General features: G+C 40.6%; 1 protein-coding gene across 4 annotated transcripts in view; it reads right to left on the minus strand.

Moving 5' to 3' along the window:
* Positions 1–21,703, minus strand: part of Wwc3 (WWC family member 3) — a 108,370-nt gene that overhangs the window by 61,779 nt on the left and 24,888 nt on the right. For all 4 annotated transcript variants that reach the window (XM_050121011.1, XM_050121012.1, XM_050121010.1 and 1 more), the window contains exons 2-3: positions 5,351–5,460; positions 1,862–2,065 (exon numbers count right to left, since the gene is read on the minus strand). In XM_050121011.1, the coding sequence (XP_049976968.1) occupies positions 1,862–2,065; positions 5,351–5,460 (314 nt within the window). The remainder of the gene's footprint in view (positions 1–1,861; positions 2,066–5,350; positions 5,461–21,703) is intronic.

The following is a 21,703-nucleotide window of genomic DNA, read 5'->3' on the forward strand; positions in this document are numbered from 1 at the left end:
ATGGAGGGAGAACACGAGCAAGGATGTCAGGACCACGAGGGGTGCACCCACCCACTGAGACAGTGGGGCTGATCTATTGGGAGCTCACCAAGGCCAGCTGGACTGGGACTGAAAAAGCATGGGATAAAACCGGACTCTCTGATCATGGCGAACAATGAGGGCTGATGAGAAGCCAAGGACAATGGCACGGGGTTTTGATCCTACTTCATGTTCCAGCTTGGTGGGAGTTTGGATGTTCACCTTCCTAGACATGGACAGAGGGGGGAGGACCTTGGACTTTCCACAGGGCAGGGAACCCTGACTGCTCTTTGGATTGGAGAGGGAGGGGGAGAGGAGTGGGGGGAGGGGAAGAGGACTGGGGGGAGGGGGAGAAGGATGGGAGGAGGGGGAGGGAAATGGGAGGCTGGGAGGAGGCGGAAACTTTTTTTTCCTTTTCTCAATAAAAAAAAATCAAAAAAAATATTGTAGAGACCAATTGAACTTCACGCTCCAGGACTTTTTGGTGAAGTTATGGCAGTGTAGATATCAAATTCTCATTAACTCTTTCAAGGAGGAGAGGCAATACTTGTCAATGCATTCCATGAAGCCAGTATTGCTCTGCTACCAAAATTAGAGCACCGCCTTAAAAGAAAAGTGTAGAGAAAAGGAAGCTTCTATAGCTCAGTGCTCAGATGACCTATCACTTTCTGCTGGAAAGTTTAAAACATAAACATGGATGAACCAGTATCTTATGATCAAAAGATAAGATGACTTGGAAACAACACATCATTATACCTGAGTTGCCTCTATTCCCTCAAGAAACATAACAATGGAAATATCTTTAATTCCTGCTTCAGAAGCAAACCCTTTCCCAAAGTCCTTAGCTTCTAAGCTTTGCACCTTCAGAAGTGGTTGCAATAAAAAAGATCACAAAACATATGACCATTTGGCCTTAATTCCATTCTGAATTACAACACAGAAAAAAAGCTAAGATTATATCTTTAGTGGTCAAAGCTCCATTACCAGCATCAAATACCTAGTAATAAAACAGTGCCATTAGTCATTTTCCCCACTCCCATGTCTCAACTAGATTTTATTGATAAAAACAAAACCTAGTACTACCAAGTTTATATGTTCTCTCCAAGATTATTGGCACCCAGAACAATGGTGGCTAGGTATACCTGTATAGGCAATTCTTTTGGGAAGAGTCAAGCATGTTCAAATAGTGACTGATCATGTTACAAAAGGCCCAGTCTTTTGAAACTGAACCTGGCTCCTTCAACACTTAGATGCCTGCTAAGTGTTTGTAAAATGAAAGCCCATCACTGGCAGTCTTTAAACTAACCAAGGTTCCTTTTGAGACTAGTAGAGGAGAGCCTCTTATTTAAGGATCAGAGAAACCTGGATTAGACTGGGTCTTTCCTCCTTCAATGTTATGCCCAACAAGTCTAAAGCCTAATGATATCTAAAGCCTAGGAACAGCCTTTACACAGACAGGAGATTGACATATATGCAGACTCTTGGATCTCCCCATTCAGTACTTATGGAGCCATCTGCAACTTTTTCAAGAGATCATTTCAGTCAAGCAGTGTTAACTGCAGCTATCTCTAAGTGGAACCCTCCAAGTAAAATCTGCCAATCACGAAATAGGAGATGTTTCAAATCACTGCCTTAAACCGCTTACTTTACACCATTCACACCTGATCTTCCTTTGTTAGTCACCATACTCTAGAATCTGTATACAACATAGACATCTTAATAAATATGGATTGTCTAATAGTATGTGACTGAGACTTTACAAAGCTGTCTCGCCCAAATAAAGCTGACTATGGTTCAGAGAACTCAGCAAAGAGAGCGGCTTGAAGGAGACAAGTCAACTCACTGCTGGTATAGGAGCGGCCATCATCCTCACACAATTTGTGCAGCTGTTGATATTCTTCCTGAGCTAGCTCAAATCGCTGTTGCTTGATCTGGTAGATTTCTTTCTTCGCATTGAGAGCCTCCTGGGCTACAACTAAATACTCCTTTAGCATCCGTTCTTGTTCTCGCCTCCACTGCTCCCTTGGATCTTCAATCTGGGTAAGCTCTGAAATGAAAAGGGCAAAATCACAAACAAGTGAGTTCAAGGTGACATCTGCAAGTTGAGTGACAGGCGTTTTACATGACTACTCAATTAATTAACTACAACGTTGCACAATATGGAAGGTTCTACATCATGAACCTTTCTGAAGAATGGCCCACCTTCTACTATAGTATCAAAAGCTCAGACAAGAAAATGCTACAGAGATGAAAGGAAACATAATACAAGAAAATACACATTGGAGAAGATGAACCTAAATGAGCTTAGAACTATATAGGGTATTTATAGCATTATTCTTCCAGAACTCTTTAATGTGGGGCAATATACACACTGCTGTCCCTAACTGAGCTTGTTCCTCTCCTCTTCTTATTCTATCTTGACCTTTATATCTCTTGACAGTTGAAATTGTGACATTTCCCACTTCTGCCTTCTCATTCTGCAGGCCTGGGAAGAGCCCAGATATATCTCCAGTTCCGATCTTTCTCTTGAGTTCCATCCTGTGATTCTCATCTGCTTCCTGACTTCAACTCCTACACAGATCTAAGTAACTCTAAGCTAGTCTTCAGAGCACAGCTCATTCTCACACAATGGCCTTTCACTCTCCAAAGCAAGACCATGTCAGAAAATGCACAGCACACATTGCTTCATTCTAGGCTTTCCTTTCCACCATAAGTAGTATCAACTAGCTTCACCAGCTTAGCCACAATGGGAATCAACCTAACTCCTATCTTCAAAGAATTCTCACTCTGAGTTCTCCCTCCCACAACATGCCAGGGGTCATAAAGATATGCTGAAATAGCATGGAGAGCCTCCAATATGGAGGAGTCTCAGAAGCACAATGCTAATTGAAGGAAGCCAGAACCAATAGGGCTCATAGTGTTTGAGCCCATTGATATGAAATGTCTAGAATAGGCAAAGCGGAAGGGACAAAAAAAAAAAAAAAAAAACAGACTGATAGGGTGAAGAAAGAGATGGAGGTGAATGCAGGATGACTGCTTAAGGAGGTGGGTTTCCCTTTGGGTCAAATGAGAGTGTTTTACAAATCGACAGAGGAGGATTGAACTGTTTACTTTTAAATATTTTCCTTTATGATCTATGAATTTTACTTTACAGAGCTAAAAAGGTATATTAAATGTTGTCATTTACATACGTGCATACACACACATCCACACAAAAGGAAGGATGGTAGCAGGGAGGGAGGGAATGAAAGAGGGTGAGAGAGAAACTGTTCCAAAGACCTCCTTGGAAACACTCTCCCCACCTACTTGCCCCTATTCAGTCACCACTGTCACTGCAGACTCTTAGAAAGTTCTTCAAGCCTTCTCTATTTCAAATAGGGAAATAAAAATGCAAAATACAAGAAGTCAAAGTCCTGTCCCAGTGTCAGAGTTCCAGATACAGTTGGCCTAACGTGGGACATGGGCAGGGCTTTTTTAATAACTGCCCAGATGTTACTTATGTTTCTTCAGCTGTAAGACCCACTGCAACCAGCCAGGTGAACAGCATTATTCACACTATTCCAGTGTCCTTGAGGGTCTTGGGAACCTTACAAGCTGCCAGTCTAGGATCTTTTTGTCCCTCACATCACCATAAACCTACACAGTTCCAATTTGAATATTGGTACCTCACATTTAAAGAGTTTTAAAATTGAATTCTCTAAAGGTCTGTAGGGAAGGAGGGGGCACGACACTACAACTGTTGTCCCCACCTACTGTTACTCATGTGGTGGGCTACGCTTTTATGGTAGCTGGAAGAAAGTTCTTTGTCTCTTGCTCTTAAGATGCGTGTCCACTTTCGAGAGTAGTAAACCCTTAAGAGTTGATAACTTGTCTCACTCTCCTGTGTTCCCAGGGCTAGAACACAATAGGAAGTAGAGAGGAACTTTAGAAATGTTTGTTGTGAATCGTTTGTGAGTAGGAAAGCAACAACAGCAAGCAGGGGCTACCAGAGAAGAGGACTGCTAAGTTTATGAGAGAAGACTGGCAAGAAGGAGTCCTGGGCCCACAGCAGCAGGCAGCCTTCCCAGGAAAGTTATATACATCCACTGCCTTTGCCATCTGGTAAGCATCAACATCCATATCACCTGGCCCTGAGAAGAGCGAAGCCTAGTAACACAGCTACAGTATCAAAACCAGGGAACCCAGAGTGCAAGATGGTGTTATATATTCAAAGCTTCCCTGGAGACCTTAGTTGGGAAGACAACCCTACATGGCCACCTTCCTCTGAACACACACAGTCATGAGATGCTGAGCATGCTAAGGGCCAGTGGAAGGGCTACCTTCAACTTGTCTCTAAGCTTCTCTTCTGACCTTTTCCAGTATGTGATATATCCACCTTAAAGCTTCCTGACACTTAGATACCTGCCTAGAAGGGTAACATGGCTAGGACAGTACTTATTCCCCTTCTCTAATCATCACTGACTAGACTTTGAAACAGCTGCACTGCTCGAGGCTCAGAGACCCACATGGGAAAGCTCCACTGCTCCGAAATCTAAGACACAAAGATTCAGACCCAAGAAGTCAGCCCCACAAGCCCAGCATGGGAAAGACCTTCAAAGTTACTAAGGTAAAGAACAACATGGATCTTCAGACCCATACATAATAAAACAAGTCAAGGCAAAGCCAAGCTACATGGCCCATGGCAAAATAACAATGACAAAAGTACTGATAGAAGCTAGAATTAAAATGCAAAGAGAGTCAGAAATGGAACCTTTAATTGAGTATTGATCAAAAAGGCTGATGAAGATGCAGAACATGAGGTACAGCCTCTGATTGTGGGTTTCTACATCTCAGCTCTACTCACATTTGGAGTATGTTCATTCTGTATGGTGCAGTCATCCTGAGCAATATAGGATGCTGAGAAGCAGCCCTAGTTTCCACCCACAACATGCCAACAGCACCTCTCCCAGGCCTGGCTATAAGAAATGTCTCCAGACATTGTCTATCAGGGAAGGACAATCATGTCAACTTCTAAGAACTTCTAAGTTCTACTTTGCACTCAGCATGAGAAGTTTTCCTGTTTCCTGGATGCCTTGGAAATTTGTTCCTTATAGGAAACAGTAAAACCAGAATTGAGGTACAACTATATGCCTACTTTGTATATTTAGAATTCAGCTAGAGAAAACTTAGTATACCATAATACAAAACCTTAATATTTCATTGGGCACCATAATCATTTTGCTTCACAAGGAAAGGGTTTATCATGTTTGAGATTATATGTAAAAACCTGAAAAACAAAACAAGCAAAAGAGAAAACTCACATATAGCAATGAAAATGTGGCACTGTACTTACTATTTATGTGGTCCATGTAATAAATTCCAATTTGTTTATCATATACAGTTTCCCATCCTAAAGGAAGTTCATCTCCAACACAATCAGCAAAGGTTAGTGGCTTGGTTATCCTGAAAAACAAAATTGTGAAAACAAATTTCAAAGTCAAGTCAGATGTGAATAATTTTGCTGATCTAAATTATTGTTTCATATGGAATTATAATTCATATTATTTAATTGACAGCTTTTGTCCCAACTACTTGGTTGAAAATTAATTTACTAGAATTGCTTAAGTAACAATCAATAATAATGTAAGTACACACACCACTAAAAGCATACTGTTGCAAAGCACACTTTAAACACCAGTGAAAACAGATATTGACGATGACCAACCAAACAAGTAAGACAAGCGTCATCTTCCACACAGTGTGATTAATGAGGCCATGACAATGGAATGTAACTCTTCCAGAATAGGAGAGAACCAGGCTCTGTTCTCACTCCCTGACAAATGTCCTCCCTCACAACTTTCAGTTCCACACAATACATATGAACTCTGCCTTAGGTCTATGTACAAGGTACTTGCAATATTGTCATTCTACCCATTAACAAATCAAACATCAACCACTGCACAAAAGTAAAAAGCCAGGAAATCTAACAATATAGTGAGATGCCTTGTGAATACTTTCTGCATTCCTTGTACAATAGGGATCCAAGATTTCAAAGGGTCCTTTTTTTCTTTTCCTAGAGAAATACAGCCAAGTAACAATGCCTACAAACATCTCCTTAAAGAATATATGATCTTCGGCTTACCAGGAGATAGAGAAAGTAAAGGGTGTACCATGGATTTCTTTAATCAGAGTCTCTTCCCTCCCCCACTCTCACGATCATGTTGATTGACAAGCCGGTTTGAGGGCAGCAGCTGTTGTATAAAACAGGACACACCTATAATTGTCTGAGTCTGGGCAGCTATCTCTTTGGTTGTCTCTATAAATGCACACTGACTGGCATGCATGGGAATCTGACAATCTAAATTTCACAAGCTCAATCCTCCCACTTCTTCTGTTCAAGTCCCTGGCTGCAGAAAACTGAAGACATTGAAACTGTAGCCAATCCCGTGAGATTTCCCAAAACTGGTTGGACAACAAAGCTATCTCTTCTAGGATGGTTGAAAAGTTGGTAAAACACTATCAGAACAACATGGATTTCAATGTTCTTTTAATCTTCATTTTAAACATGTGATTTCAAGAAGCTATGGCCAATACTAAAATAGAAATATATAAAAGATAAAATAGTCTGTGGACAGCCTCCCAAACATGGTACATTAAAGAGGAAGAGAACGAGGAGGAAGAATAAGCACAGTAAGAGTCCAACCTATTGCACACTTCCCTGTTCTATTCCACAACACATATCTGAAACAGGATTCACTTCCAGGGGGAAAAGTGTGATGGTATACTTCCATGTTAAACCAGCAGTGGCAGAATTTTGTGAACGATGGGAACAGATTATAGCAAAAATAGTTCTACCTTAACGCAAATTGAATCCTGAGTATATCACTGCCATCCCAACATAGTAAATATTCATATTTAAGCCTAGAGAACCATACACAAAGACAGATAAATGCTAAGATTATTTACACATAGGATATGATTTAATCAACATATGCAAGTGGGAAACATACCTCTACACCATGGCTGAGCCTAATCCACTTACTTTAGACTTCAGAATTGTTGGGAAAATTATAAGATCCTACCTTTCTATTTTTTTATAAAGAAAATCAAGTTATTCAAATAACAATTCCATACTCTTTGCTCCTGGAGGAAACTGAGTGGTACTTCGGCCATTTTGATGAATTTCATTTTTGGCATGTTTCCTGATTCCACTTCCTTTCTATGTCAAACATTAATTCTTACAATCATACATGCTTGCTTTCAATGCAAGCGAAAGAGGAGGTACACCTCTTAGAGTTCAGTTAATGTCAAGAGAAAGGCCTCTTCAACCACAGAAAAGTGATGAAGTTCTTAAAGGTGGTCTCAAAAGCCATAGCACCCACCACATTTTCCCAGACCATTGGCTTCGAGAAAAACCACTAACCACATTCCAAAGATGCCTATGTTACTTCATCATGTCTTTACTGTACAAACATCAAAATGATGTTTTTCTGCCAAAAAGGTGTTTGTGGCTAACACTACATGAGGAATAAATACATCATGTCACATGAGTTATACAGCTTCAGAATCCGATCACGTGTCTGATGAGGATATTGCTGTTGGGCACTGTCTGGGATTTGAAAAGGTTATTTTGACTGTTGTCAGCTAAAGAGCATATTTCCTGACTTGTTAGGATGAGATTGAGAACCACCTGTGACAGACCTTAGATTTGATTGGGAAACACCCAGCATCAAAAGCAAGATATCAGTTTCCATCCTGAACAAATGTCATGATCTCTTGTCTTGCCAACTATCAAACCTCACTTGGCATAAAGACACAGACTCTCCCTCAAATGTAGTGACTCTGTACAAAAATGCACACTACTGGGCTCCAGGTACAGCTTAGCAATAGAGTGTTTCTCTAACAAGAACCTGAGTTCCATTCCCAACACACACACACAAATAAAAGTACACAGCATTGAGTTTTCTAGGACCTGGCCTGCTGTTATAGTCCTACCCAAGACAAGCTCCCATACAAAGCATTTAGCTCTTTTTTACTTCAATCACTATACAAACACAACTTCTATTCCAGGTAGACTCTGTCTGACTGATTCCTTCCTACCCACCTACCCCTACAAAAACCATTCACACTCCAGTCTACCACCTTGTCCTCAGTCTTTCCCAGGCCCATGATTAAAGCTACTTTCCCATTAGTGCCCTGAAAAGGTCAGCTTCTTCCCTCATAAATCATTAGCAAGGATTTGTCCAACTCCCAAACCCCTTCTGCCTTGAAAGCAACTTCCGTTTTTGCCCCACTAGGAATGAAACAGGACTCAGAGTCATATTTAGTGCATTCCTGTACATCTTCCATAGGCATGCGGTTAACTGTTTACCCTCCTCATTCCGTCAGAGCCAAGCAAAAATCTTGTAAAGGAAGGTGGCCTTTGAAACCAGCAGGCAGCCCAAAACACATTTGTTTTCCCCTGAGACAGTCCTTCCTATCCTCACTGAGAAGCTCAGCTACAATAATATCCATGTCTCCAGTCCCAGAAAAATCAGTCCTTTTCATCGAAATTACTCCAAATGCTAGGCCACGCTTCACAGTCAGATTCCTTTTCTTGTATTTCCCAATGAGCCCAAGATGCATACCAAAGTTCAGGTTAGAGAGTTCAGGTGTTTTCAGGTGTGCCTGGTACCATGTGTGCAATTTTTTTAACATCTTCCTATATGGTTTTTAAGCTATTGTGTGTAGAAAGATGCACAGAAACTCTTCTCAGCACAAGGCAGTGTGAACCAGAAGGAGAAGCCAAAGGGTCCACAGCAACTTGGTTAATATTTCATTTAAAAATCTGTTGTGATTGTGTTATTTTATCAAAATATTAAGATGGAAAAATGAAACTGTTAATGCTAGCAGATAGCTTGTATGAACTTTATGCAATTAAAAGAAAAATGGAAATTGCTCAGTATGTGGAAAGGCTAAACTTTTAAATAACATCCGGACTCAGCCGAATCCAAAAAGAAGAGAGATTATATGGAACCGAACAAAAAAGTTAGAAATAGGTCAAAGACTACGTGAAGAAGATAAGGCAGAAGTTGACTTATTTACATCCTTTTTCACTTCTCCTGGACTGGAGATCCTTCCTTCCAACCTCCCCCAAGGCCATGAAGTGTTCCACTTTTTCCATACTTAGATACCAAATGGAAGCAGGGAAGGAAAAAGTAGAATAAGAACCAGAAAGAAACATCATGGCTTATCAGCAAGGGAAAAGAGACACAGAAATTAAAAAGAGCAAACTTCAAAACACCAAATCTGAAGACATCAAAAAAAAAAAAAAAAACACAAGTTTTAAAAAAAGAGACCCAAATGAACCCTTTGTTGAAAAACAAAACAAAACAAAAGGTCTACATGTCTCAGGTTCTCCAAGACACTCCTTCCTATGTGACAGTGCTATCCAGTGATGGACATCCATGAAGAGTATCATGAGTTTATTTATGCCTAGTTTTATTTGTCTTTGACTTTGTTTATTTATACTTAATTTTTTTTACTACAAATGCTGTTTTTTTTAATACAACCAAGGAGATAGGACTTCTAATACTGTGATTACATTATCTCTAAGGGGAATATTTCTACTTTGAAAATGTTATTAATTTTCATTATATTTACTTTTACTGGTACAAATGCTGGGCATACAATTAAAGTTATATAAAATAATAATGTATAGAAAAGTGCATTTCATTTTTTTACAACTCTTACCCATTTCCTACATTTTTTCTACGAAACACGTTAACCAATAAAAGTAATTGACTTGATTCTGAATGACTCAATGAAGGGGAGAACAAAGTAAAGCATGGTGGCACATGGCCATATTCTCTGTACTGGAGAGACTGAGGCAAGAAGATCACAAATTTGTTTGAGGCCAGGCTGTGCTACATAATAAGGCGCTGCCTGAAAAATGAACCAAGAACACACCAATTGGTTATGCAATACCAAATGATCAACCCTGAAAACATACATACAAGTAACCTTACATTGACTGAACAGGCTGTATTTTTATTTTCAGGAATGAACGACACACATTCACTCACACACACACACACACCACCACCACCACCACCACCACCACCACCACAACCACAACCACAACCACTACTAACAACAACAACCACAAACAGCAACAATAACAGCAACTAAAGAAAAAGAGGCCACAAATTCAAGAGTAAAGGGAGGTGGCAAATGGGGAGTTCAGAGAAAGGAAAAGGAAGGGGGAAATGATGTAATTATAACCTCAGAAAATAAAAAAGCATTAAACAAATAAACTAACAACAAAAAAAAAGGCAAAACTAAAAAGAAAAAGCACTTTTGTTCTAAGGTTGGTTTCTGTGCTGTTTCAGCCAACCCTGGTAGGAGTCCCCCACATGCCCTTTGAACAGAAGTAAAATCATGCTGGCTCTCTGTGTTTTTCACCACTCCCACCCACCTCCCCAGGTCAGGCAGATCCGAATGTTTAAAATGGAGATAAGTGGGTTTGCTAGCAAGGGAGGCACTCAGGCGGGCCCCAAGTAGAACATTCTGGAATCAGCAAGGCCAGTAGATTAGCTGGTTTGGGCAGTTTGTCAGCTCTGGTCTTGGAATCCTTTCTAATCTATGGAAAAAGATTAGATAATACTCTTTGAGCAAATAAATAAGCAATTCAATTTTGTCTTCTTACAAAAGCATGTTTAAGGCTTTAACTTTGAAGAGCTTTTTTTCCCACTGAAAAAAGTTAAAAGCCTCCTATTAAACTACCCAGCAGGGCAATTGCTGGTGTCTGGGTAAGGCCATGAACAGGCAAAGGACATCAAATAGGAGTCAGCTTGTCTGAGAAGGGGAGGAAGAACCGATCAAGTCAAGCAGACAGCATACTGTTTCCCAAGGTTCCATCTTTGCTGACAGAGAGCCTGTCCAGTCTCTTCAACTTTCACCACCCCCAAAACAGGATGCTAGATTATTCCCACCTACTCCACCCACAGTTCTCACGCAGACAAGGGGATGCTTTCGTTTCCACTATAGAAAGTTTAGAAAACCTATTCATAGACATAGTCATGATCACATACTACATACAAATATCTTACCGTTTTTACTTAATTTTTTAACATTTCATTCTCTTTCTTCCTTTTTACTTTTTAATTGTTTGAGATAGGATTTCTCTATTTAGCAGCCCAGGCTGTCCTGCAATTCACTCTGTAGACCAGACTGGCCTTGAAGTCAAAAAGATTTGACTATGCCTGGGATTGAAGGTGTGCACCAACACAGCCCAGATAAAAACTTATTTTTAATAGCACAAAGATGGAAATAACTAACAGACCTCAACGAATGAACAGATAAAACATTGTCTATCTAAATGGTGGGGTAATAATTGGACTTTAGGAAGTTTTTCTACCCTATATCTTAAATTCAGTACACAAAACCAGATAGTAAAATCTAAAGATCAGGAACAAAATCACTCATGATCCAGAAGTCCTAGATTCACATATTACCTTGCTCCCCTTCCCTATTTTTCTTACCTTTCACACAAATAATATCATACTACATACAATTTCATAAACTGATTTTTTTAAGTTGGATATTTATGTCTTTCAGCTCTCTTAACATTACTTTCCAAGATCTGGAATCTTTCATTCTATGTAGCAGACCACAATTTATTAACCAGGCTTTTACAGTTAACTATTAAAGCATATCCCAATGGTGTGATGTTTATGATAAATAATGGGCAAGCACTTTTATTAAACACGTTATATACCACCAAAGAGCTTAGCCATCACCTTAGGTTCTCACCAGCCAAAGAGGTAAAGTCTTTCACCACCCTCTGGAGATATTTTTAATACATGTCCTCCAGAGCTCAGAATAAGTCCATCTGGCCTGAGCATGCTTTACCCCGAGGGAACAGGCAAGAAGGTCCAACAGTGGCACGAGCTGAACAACATTTCAGAATGTGGAAATTTCAGAATATACTAGAAACTAAAAACAAAGGAGCCACTTTCTTTGTCCTGAGCCACCACTCAGAGATCTTGCCATCGCAGATTCTTCCCTGAGCAAATCCTACTTCTTGGTCTCTATTAAAGTGAAAGAGACTATGTTCTGCCGGGCATTCTTAAAGAGCAGAGCAGTATGAACTGAGAGAGCCGTGGAAACCTAGACTTTGATTTCTTTTTGCTTTGTCTGCCACATCCTGTTCGGCTGTCTAAATGCCAGTTCAGAAAGGACTGTGTACTGTCATGAATTAAACCGTGAATGAGTCACTCCATTTTGCCCTGAGCCTCAATTTCCTAACCCGCTCCCCCTTCTACTGAGCTACTGAACCTACAACCTAAAACCTGCCAGTAAAAGGCAAGTACACTACTACTCAGCTATATCCCTAGCCCGTGTTTCTTAATATTTACACTGAGGATAACCAGATGAACCTCATGGGGTCATGTTGGCTGACTGTGGCCTCTTTGGTGGCAGCTTGGAGACCAGCAGGCACTTAGTCCCCTTCCGGCCATCTCACTTCACCAGCACTTGCTTCAGACTGGGTTGCTTTCTTTTTTGTTACAACCAACATGGTTGTTTCAGTCACACGTTTCTTCTCTCACAGTTTAGAAGGCTTCAGTCTCAGCTGGTTGGCCCATTGGTCTCTGACCATTCTCAGAGGTTTGAAGATACCTAACATGGTTACGCAAGTCTGCTTTACTTTTTTGAAGTCTTGAGAGCATGTCCAGCCTTTTGATATTGCAATTGTCATCTACCAAGTTCAAGCTCTTAAACAATGTAATTAAATTACAAGAGTGAATAAATAAACCATGAGAATCTCATAATGTCCTAAGTTTATCATTTTGCATTCATAGCTGTCTTTAGCCACATGTAGTCTACAAAGGCACAGAATGAATATATCTAGTGGGGGGAGCTGCTGCCTTGCCTTTTCCAGCTCCTGCAGCTGTAGTTTGTGCTCCCCCTACTCCTATTTTCAAAGAATCATTGCTGGGACAGCCCACTCTCTTTTCTGCTTTTCTTTCCCATTAACAAGGAACTTTGTTATGAAATGGAACCCACCAGGAAAACCACCCCATCAAAATATCTCTCACTGAGTCACATTTGTAAAGTCCCTTTGGGCACATAAAACAATACACTCACAGGTTACAGGTATTAGGACATGGACATCTTCACAGCCATTGCTATGCCCATTATAAGGCAGCAACTGAGAATGGAGCAGGGCCTGAGGGAGTAAGCCTAGAAGCCTACACTCTCCTTTCCAGCCAGGCTGGGCTCAAGGGACGAGCCTATTCCACACTAATCATATCAAATTATAGAAAAGTAGAGGCCAGTAGCAGGAAGTGGGGGTAGAGAGCAAAGCACTGATTCTATACACATTTTTGTTATCAGGAGGCCAAAGAATAATCCCTTGCCCTTGAACTACTCTTTCCAGTCTCCTGGAACAAAGTCATCTTTATATTTCCAACGCATGCTTGTTTTTAATACGTTATTCAGAGAGGACACCATTAATCTCAATTTCAGTGCCAAACCAATCCCCAAGAAATTATAATGACTTCCTTCACCTTTTCTAAAATGCCTGGCTCCCAGTATATTTCGAAGTCCACCGGAACTTGGACACAGTCTGTTTGTGGTTACTTATGTGGTGAATTCAACTGTGTGTGCTGTTCTAGTTTTTTCTCCAAGTTTTGGTGGCATAACATTTATACCCAGAGCCAAGGTTCTCACTCAGCAGCAAGCAGCAAGCAGCAGATTTCTGGGGACATTGTTTGTCCCCAAAAGGAAGCTGCAATGCTTCTTTAGAAAGATTCTTTGAATGTCTACCAATTTTTTATTACATTTATTTATTGTGTGTTTGTGCACATATGTATATGAGCATCCATGTACCACAAAGAATGCATGGAGGTCAGAGGACAGTTTATAGGAGTTCTCCCCTTCCACTATATAGGACTTCACAGATCAAGCTTAGTTGTTCAGACTTGGGACCTGCTAAGCCATCTTGCCATCCCCGTCTATCAGTTTTATATAGCAGGTACCATGGCACAAACCTGACATATTAGTTCTGAAAAGCCATTTGTAATACTCGTTTAAATGCATGTTTTAGACTCAAATGTTTATTGAGAATATGAATAAAAATAGAATTGGCACTTATTATCAAGTTCCAAGTCTAGAATTTAAGGTGAGGAGTAATTACTCAGAATTCAGTCTAGCCACTGCAACTGACATGCAAGGCCTTAATGAAATGTGAGGGTCCCAGTCAGCTACAGATCCTTAGACTGCTCATTCCTAAATGAAAATTGTGAATCCTCCATAAAAAGATGAAGTCTTCTTGACAATAAGAATTTTTAAAAGTAAACACAGTTAATCTTTTCATTGTCACTAACACAAAACTGTCAGGGTAACATGAATAAACTAATGGACTAATCTGAAGAGCAAATGGCTCCTGGATCTTCCCTCAGGGTAAGGAATTGTGCACAGCTTTTCATAAGTGGCAATAACCCAGTAAAAACAAATGAGAACAGATAATTGGATGCAGCATGCTCCTCTGCACAAACATTTCACTAGCACATTTTCAAGAGACCCCCAGCCTAAATGGCTTCTGACAAACAAAAGGCACGTCATCAGATCTATTTCACTACTTTGGTGGAAAGAAGCTGTGATAATTTGTGATCCTAGAGAAACTAAATAAGAAGAACCTTCATCTGGTGATGGATGGAGATAGAGACAGAGACCCACATTGGAGCACTGGACTGAGCTCCCAAGGTCCAAATGAGGAGCAGAAGGAGGGAGGACATGAGCAAGGAAGTCAGGACTGTGAGGGGTGCATCCACCCACTGAGATGGTGGGACTGATCTAATGGGAGATTACCAAGGCCAGTTGGACTGGGACTGATGGAGCATGGGATCAAACCAGACTCTCTGAATGTGGCTGACGGTGGAGGCTGAATGAGAAGCCAAGGACAATGGCACTGGGTTTTGATTCTACTGCATGGACGGGCTTTGTGGGAGCCTAGTCTGTTTGGATGCTCACCTTCCTGGACCTGGGAGGAGTGGGGGGAGGGGAGGAGATGGAAATTTTCAATAAAAAAAGAAGCTGTGATAATACTCCATATTATACCCCACCCATAAGTACCTCCCATCAGGTATATATGTTTGCTGCACCCCTACCTGCAAAGCCATACACTGTCATGTTCCCCATGATTTCCCCAGTGCAACAATCCAGCAGCAGTAACCTAGACAACAATGAGGGCACTAAGAGAGACATACATAGATCTAATCTACATGGGAAGTAGAGAAAGACAAGATCTCCTGAGTAAACTGGGAGCATGGCGATCTTGGGAGAGGGTTGAAAAGGAGGGGAGAGGCAGGGATGGGAGCAGAGAAAATGTAGAACTCAATAAAAATCAATTAAAAAGTAAAAAAATAAAAAGGTAAAGGTAATGATTTGTCATTAAAAAAAAAAAAAACCTCATGTCACAAAATCCCATTGGGAAGTGTGTCAAGTGCTTTTTTCAACAGTCATTAAAATGGTACTGCTCTGGCTGGGTGGTGGTGGTGCATGCCTTTAATGCCAGCACTCGGGAGGCAAGCAGGCAGATTTCTGTGAGCTCAAGGCCAGCCTGGTCTACAAGAGCTAGTTCCAGGACAGCTAGGGCTGTCACACAGAGAAACCCTGCCTCAAAAAACAATACAAAGAAAATGGTACTGCTCCAACAACTGAGCTAATATTTAAAGGCTGTGAACATCTGAGTACTTGTCACTCAAAATAATAGGAAAGAAACCAAACTATGATATGCATTTCTTGAGAACATGGAAAAGCCACACTTCCCAGTCTCTTTTGCCTAGGTTGGGCTACGTGGTTGGGCTTTAATCAAAGAAATGTGAGGGGAATTCATGTATTCTGGGCCTGCAACATAAGTTTTTGGCATAATCCCCATGCCATCTCTCTTCCTTTTTCTGTTGGCCAAAAGCAAAGGAGTAGGTAGATAGCAGAAAATGTCCAAAAGATTGGTGAGTCACACCATGGAAGAAGCCTGGATGAGGATCACAGGTTTAGAAACCCCTTCACCATTCATACTGAGCTAACATGAGCAAGAAACATCTATTTCATTAAGCAACTGAAATTAGAAGACTAAGAAACATCAGTTTCTATATTTCTATCATGGCCAATGCTTCTCACTTTTCAATATTTCCTATTAGTCCATAAATTTCTTGAATGAAGGGATGCTATTCCTTGGGAATCATCTCTTAGCTGGGAGTTATATGACGAACCATCTCAACTGATTTCAGGAAAACAAACCTTGGGGGTGGGGAGCAGCAGATGATAAGAAAAGTGGGACTCCTGAGACCAGGATGAGTTCTTCTTTGGACATCTCTGTTTTTAGGTTGATGTGTTCCATAGTGGGAAAAAAAAGACTACCAGAGCCAGGTAAAATATCAGTGAAGACTTCCTGTATCCTTTTTTTCTGATTCGCTACTGACTAAGCCAACTTCAGACACATTACACAGCTTCCTAAATGCATGTCTGTCCATAAGAAAGGAAGTACCAAGAGAAGACAATCTAGAGGCAAGATCTTGGCAAGACGTTCTATCCTCCAGCAAAGAATAAATTGTCCTAAGACAAATCAGTAGAGAAGGCATTTAGAAAAAAGTCCAAACTTCCCAGACCAGCTCCCACAGCTATCCTATTCAACTGGTTCTCAAACGTGTTCAGGCACGAGTATGAAGGAAGTGAGAAGATCTGGGATATGCCATCAACTAACACGTGGCTGAATGTAAGGTCCCTCACTCAATACATATTTTATTGACTCACAGGCATAGAAAATGGTAACTTTTTAAAAAATGAAAGGTGAAAAACTATATAGTAATGCTGTTGAGCCTGGATAAATTACTCAATTCTACCTCAGTTTCTTCCGCTTTTGGGTGTGTGTGTGTGCGCGCTTGATGAAGCAGAAAGACAGAAGCCCATATCAAAGCTTCTGAAACTTTTTCTATACTCCATAAAGATTTATTTTCCTTCTGTATTATTTTTCCTGTAAATACTAGAAGAATGTCATTATTATTCTGAATTAGCAGCATAATATTGTATGAGTGGAACATAGTTTAAAAGCAAGTTGACCTCAGACCAACCTGCCAGTGTACCACCCAAAGGAAACCACACCCAGAGAAGGCCCAACCAATCCAGTCACAGTCACCCAGCAGGAGCAAGGAAAAGAATTTCTCAGTAAGTCCATCAAGCTCACATTCCGCAGTTGACATAAAAATGTCTTGTTCCCCTGGCTGTAATGATATAAAAATTAAGGTGAAATAAAAGCAAAATTCAGCCTAGTTGGTAAAATTATTTCCCTAGGGCAGTACTGTAACACAGTGAAAGCCACACACTTAATTTTTAAAAAGTAGGTCCAACTCCATGGCTTTACAGGATTTTCTTCTTCCTAAGACCAATAGGACTATTTAACCACTAATGATATCTGATGACCAGTTCAGTCTTTGTACACCATTTTCTGACTTTTGTCACTTTGTGTCAGCCATCAATTATTTTCATTGCTTTTCAAGACTGTTACATCTTGAATTTTCTTCCAATAAACAGTCTTTCAAAAAAAAAAAGTAGGTCCAACTAATTGCAAACGTATATTTTACTTAACTCACTATACTGAAACATTTTATTCTTTACGTACTGAAAAATAACGTCATTTTAAAATGTAGTGACCATAAAAACTGTAAATTGGATGCTTTACATTCCTTTTTGTATGAACTCCTTAAAAGCAAGCATGTCCTTTACACATTGAGCTCTTCCCATCTTAAGCTCACCCAAAGCAACTGTTCAGGCTCTGATGGCTTATACATACTATTCTGGAGACCTCAGCTTTAGGGTGTCACCTAACTTCTACAATTATTTTTTTTCTATGACTGATGGCAGCAGAAAACCATCTGACTGGTGTTGGGGCCCCTAAAAACCTGTCCTCTGCAAGTCCCTAGTCGGAATTAAAAAAGAATCAGGTTTCAGAAATCATAAAACAATATGCAGGGAACTCTTGGTTCCATTTTGGCTTGTTGTCCATCTGCTTCCCTAGCAACACTACCTCCCAACTCAGATTATTCTTTCTCTCTGCCTCAGTTCCCACTCACTCACGTACTGTTCATATGCATATGCCCCTTCTAGGCTGTGATGCAGATTCCTCCTGTCAAGACTCGGCACCTGAGTGAAGTGTCTTTCTTTGGCTGGCCTCAGTATTTGCTCTATTCTATGATGTGCCTATTTACATGTCACATCTTCCCTAGTATTGGTGCCTTCAGGGCTAGACTGGCATCTCCTCCAACTCTGACTCAACCCCAGTGGAACTCTAGGGCATGCCTAGCAGGTGCTCTGCTGCATATACAGGATGAGTCAGACTTGACTTGATCAACACTGAGTATAGCCTGCCACCCAAAAATTGTTATCTACTACAGGTTTGGTGTTGTGTTTATTTGGTGTTGGTCTCAAGGGAATAAATATACTCATGAACAGATATGAAAACATGACAGGCTAGTCTCCAAATTAGTTGTGAACCTTCATCCTGAAGCTCCTCTCAAGCCCCAGCCATACCTATAAATGTGCAGAGGAGCCCATGGTACCTTCTGGAGGTCACATGTGAGTATTCTTTCCTGCGCCTCAGAGCAAAGAAGATGACCCCCAGAGAGATCCCCTGGCATTGCACTTCATTCATCAGGAAAGGTAAGGAAATGATGACACCCAGGAACGTCAGGCTACTGAAACATACCTTTTCCTAAAAGGAACCAGAGGCAAGAAAAGCAACATGGAGAAAGTGGGAAGCATGTGTGTGTTCTAAAATGCAGTTGTGACAACGGTCACAGTTGTAAAAATAAAACTCAGCAAACCATGCAAAAACAGGTGAATGTAATGGAATCTATACCCTCCCTAAAAGCCGTTTTTATAATACACAAACACTGAGATTCCTACTGAGTGATTTCAGTGGTCAGAATGAATTTCAGCATTCAAACTTTTACAAAACACTCAAGGGAAAAAGAAACAACAGAGAAATCTAGATTTATCATCATCTCTTTTGCTTTAAAGCTGTTATATGCTCTGGCTATTTGATCTACAAATTCTCTGATTAATTAAGTTTCAGAATATCTTCAAAATATCTGAAACATTAGCTCAGTACCTGACTTCTGATCCAGTGTCTTCATTCATCATGTTAACTCTATAGGGTTCTCACACCATAGTCACAACCCAAAAAGGAACAATTAACTACAGTAAAGAGGTCCCCGTGGTGAGATGGCTCAGTGGTTAAGAGGACATACTGGTCTTGGAGAGGGCCCAAGTTTGGTGCTCATCCCAAAACCCAAGTTGGGTGGCTCACACTCACTTATAACTCCATCTTCAGGAGATATAATGCCATATTCTAGCCTCCAGGGAAACCTGCACTCACACGTGCACCCCGTGCATGTACACACACACACACACACACACACACACACAAAACCCTTAAAAATATTGGAGTGCATAACATTTCATAAGGGTTTTATGGTGTATAGTATGTTGCAAGCTTGTATTTCATTTATGTATGTGATGTAAAAATCATCCTCTTTTAGTAATAATAATAACTGGAAAGCAATACTTCAAGGATGTATTTAATACAGTCATTCTTGACCCACAGTGGGTTGGTTTCAAGATCCCCGTGGGTACCAAAATACTTGTGTCTTCCAGTCCCTCACAACAAAGTGGCACATATAGCATTTTATACAACCTATCCACACTCCCCCCATTTACTTTAAATATCTCTACGTGGCTTACAATATCTAATGCAATGTAAAAGAACTGTAAGTAGTTGTTATCCTATATGATTTACTGTATGCACTCACTCCAAATGCAATTTGTAAAGAGGTTTTTAATCCAAAGTTGACCGAATCAATAGATTCAGAACCCTCAGATATATACATAGATGAGCCCAGTCATATAAATGCTAAGGCATTTATATTGGCATGAAATCACCTACAACTATGGCCCTGACCGGTTTACAACCATCTCTACAGCCAGACTGCTGAGGCCAGCACTGTGCTCAGCCAAACAAGAGAATTTTTCTTTCATTATCACACCAATTTTGAGAGGTGGTAGATCTTTGTCTGGTCCACAGGAAGCTTTGGGCTCCATACCCATTTCACTTGGGTAGAAATTGAACTCTGGGAAACAAAAGAGAAGAGATACAGATGAGACCAGCCTAAGCCTGCATACTGAAAACTGAAAGGTTCAAAGATAATTTTAGAATAATGAGAACTGCCCCCACACTGCTTTTCAATGGCTGTTTTTATCATGCTTATTCTCTTAAGGAGATCCTTACAAAATATACAAGAGGATTTCTAATGATGATTATTTTGGTGAAAGCACGAGGCAAGTTACTGACCAGCCTCTTTTATTTTTCATACTTCCAAATGCTGCAACGAATTTTGACCCAATCTCTTTAAAATATAATACAATATTATAATAATTTGTCTTTTAGTTTACTCCTGAAGAAGATAAGAGGCAGGAAGAGGTGTTTAAAATTTAAAAGGGGAGGTTTTAAGGAAGGATCAGGGAAAAAAGAAACAAATAGTAACAATCAACGGAAGAAGTGAATTCAGCCGAAATGGGAAAGGAAAACCACAGTGGCCAAAGGAGAGGGAAGAGGCTGAACAATAACATTCTTTAGAAATGGCATCACAGGGGAGGCGACCCAGGATGGTTCTTGGCTATCCCCAGACATCCCAAGGCAGCAGTGTCACAGTCCCTTGGGTACTAGGATCTCATTGTAAACTTTTCAAATAGTATAAAGATGAAGTTCTTCCATTTGTGTTAGTTGGAGCCTGCACCAGACTTCTAGGAGGAAACGTTAAACAGATTTTATCACTCACCCTGTTCTGCACTGATTACCTTTTTCTGCAAAAGAACATTGTCAGTAGTCACTTAGATTGTTTTAGGCATAAACATATAACTGTTATAAATGCAACTTTGAACCAGGCAGTGATGGTACACACCTTTAATCCCAGCACTCTGAGGCAGAGGCAGGCAGATCTCTGTGAATTCAAGTCCAGCCTGGTCTACAGAGCTAGGTCCAGGGCAGCCATGGCTGTTACACAGAGAAACACTGTCTCGAATCAAAGGAAACATAAACAAACAAACAAACAAACAAACCTTTGCCTATATCACCAGCTGCATCTATGAACTTTAAAGGCACGGGTGGGGAATGTCAATTTTTTATGACATAAGAATGGATGCCGAGCATAATAAGCTCTCAGAGATGGTGTTTCTTTTTAGGAGCTGGATTGCTTTGAGAATTAGAGTCAAGCATTAATCTTCCTAGAAAAAAAATGTGCCTACTCAGGATACTTACAACGCTGCTAGTCTTTAAACTCTAGTTCAAGAAGTCTGTTCTCAAAGCTCATTGCCTAGGGCATGGCCATGGGGGTAAACAAGCCCCAACTCTAGGTGGAAGGACTAGTTTTAATGTAGGCAGGAACAAATGCACGTCCTCCAAAAAAGCAGAGGAAGAGGAGACAACAACTCGACAAGCCAGTCCCATGGTAGACTTGGGATCTACCCTAGAAGGGAAGCTGCTGAAGAAAGTCAGGGGCGCCCTGATAAAGAATACAAGCTGAGCTCTGCAGGTGGTATGAAGCCACTGGGTACTGGGAACCAGGATGTGTCCTCAGCAGACTGACTTCTCAAAAGAACTCCACTCCCA

This window comes from Alexandromys fortis, unplaced genomic scaffold (genome assembly GCF_014885135.2).
Source record: "Alexandromys fortis isolate MF-2015 unplaced genomic scaffold, M_Fortis_MF-2015_v1.1 scaffold_192, whole genome shotgun sequence".
Classification (NCBI taxonomy): domain Eukaryota; kingdom Metazoa; phylum Chordata; class Mammalia; order Rodentia; family Cricetidae; genus Alexandromys; species Alexandromys fortis.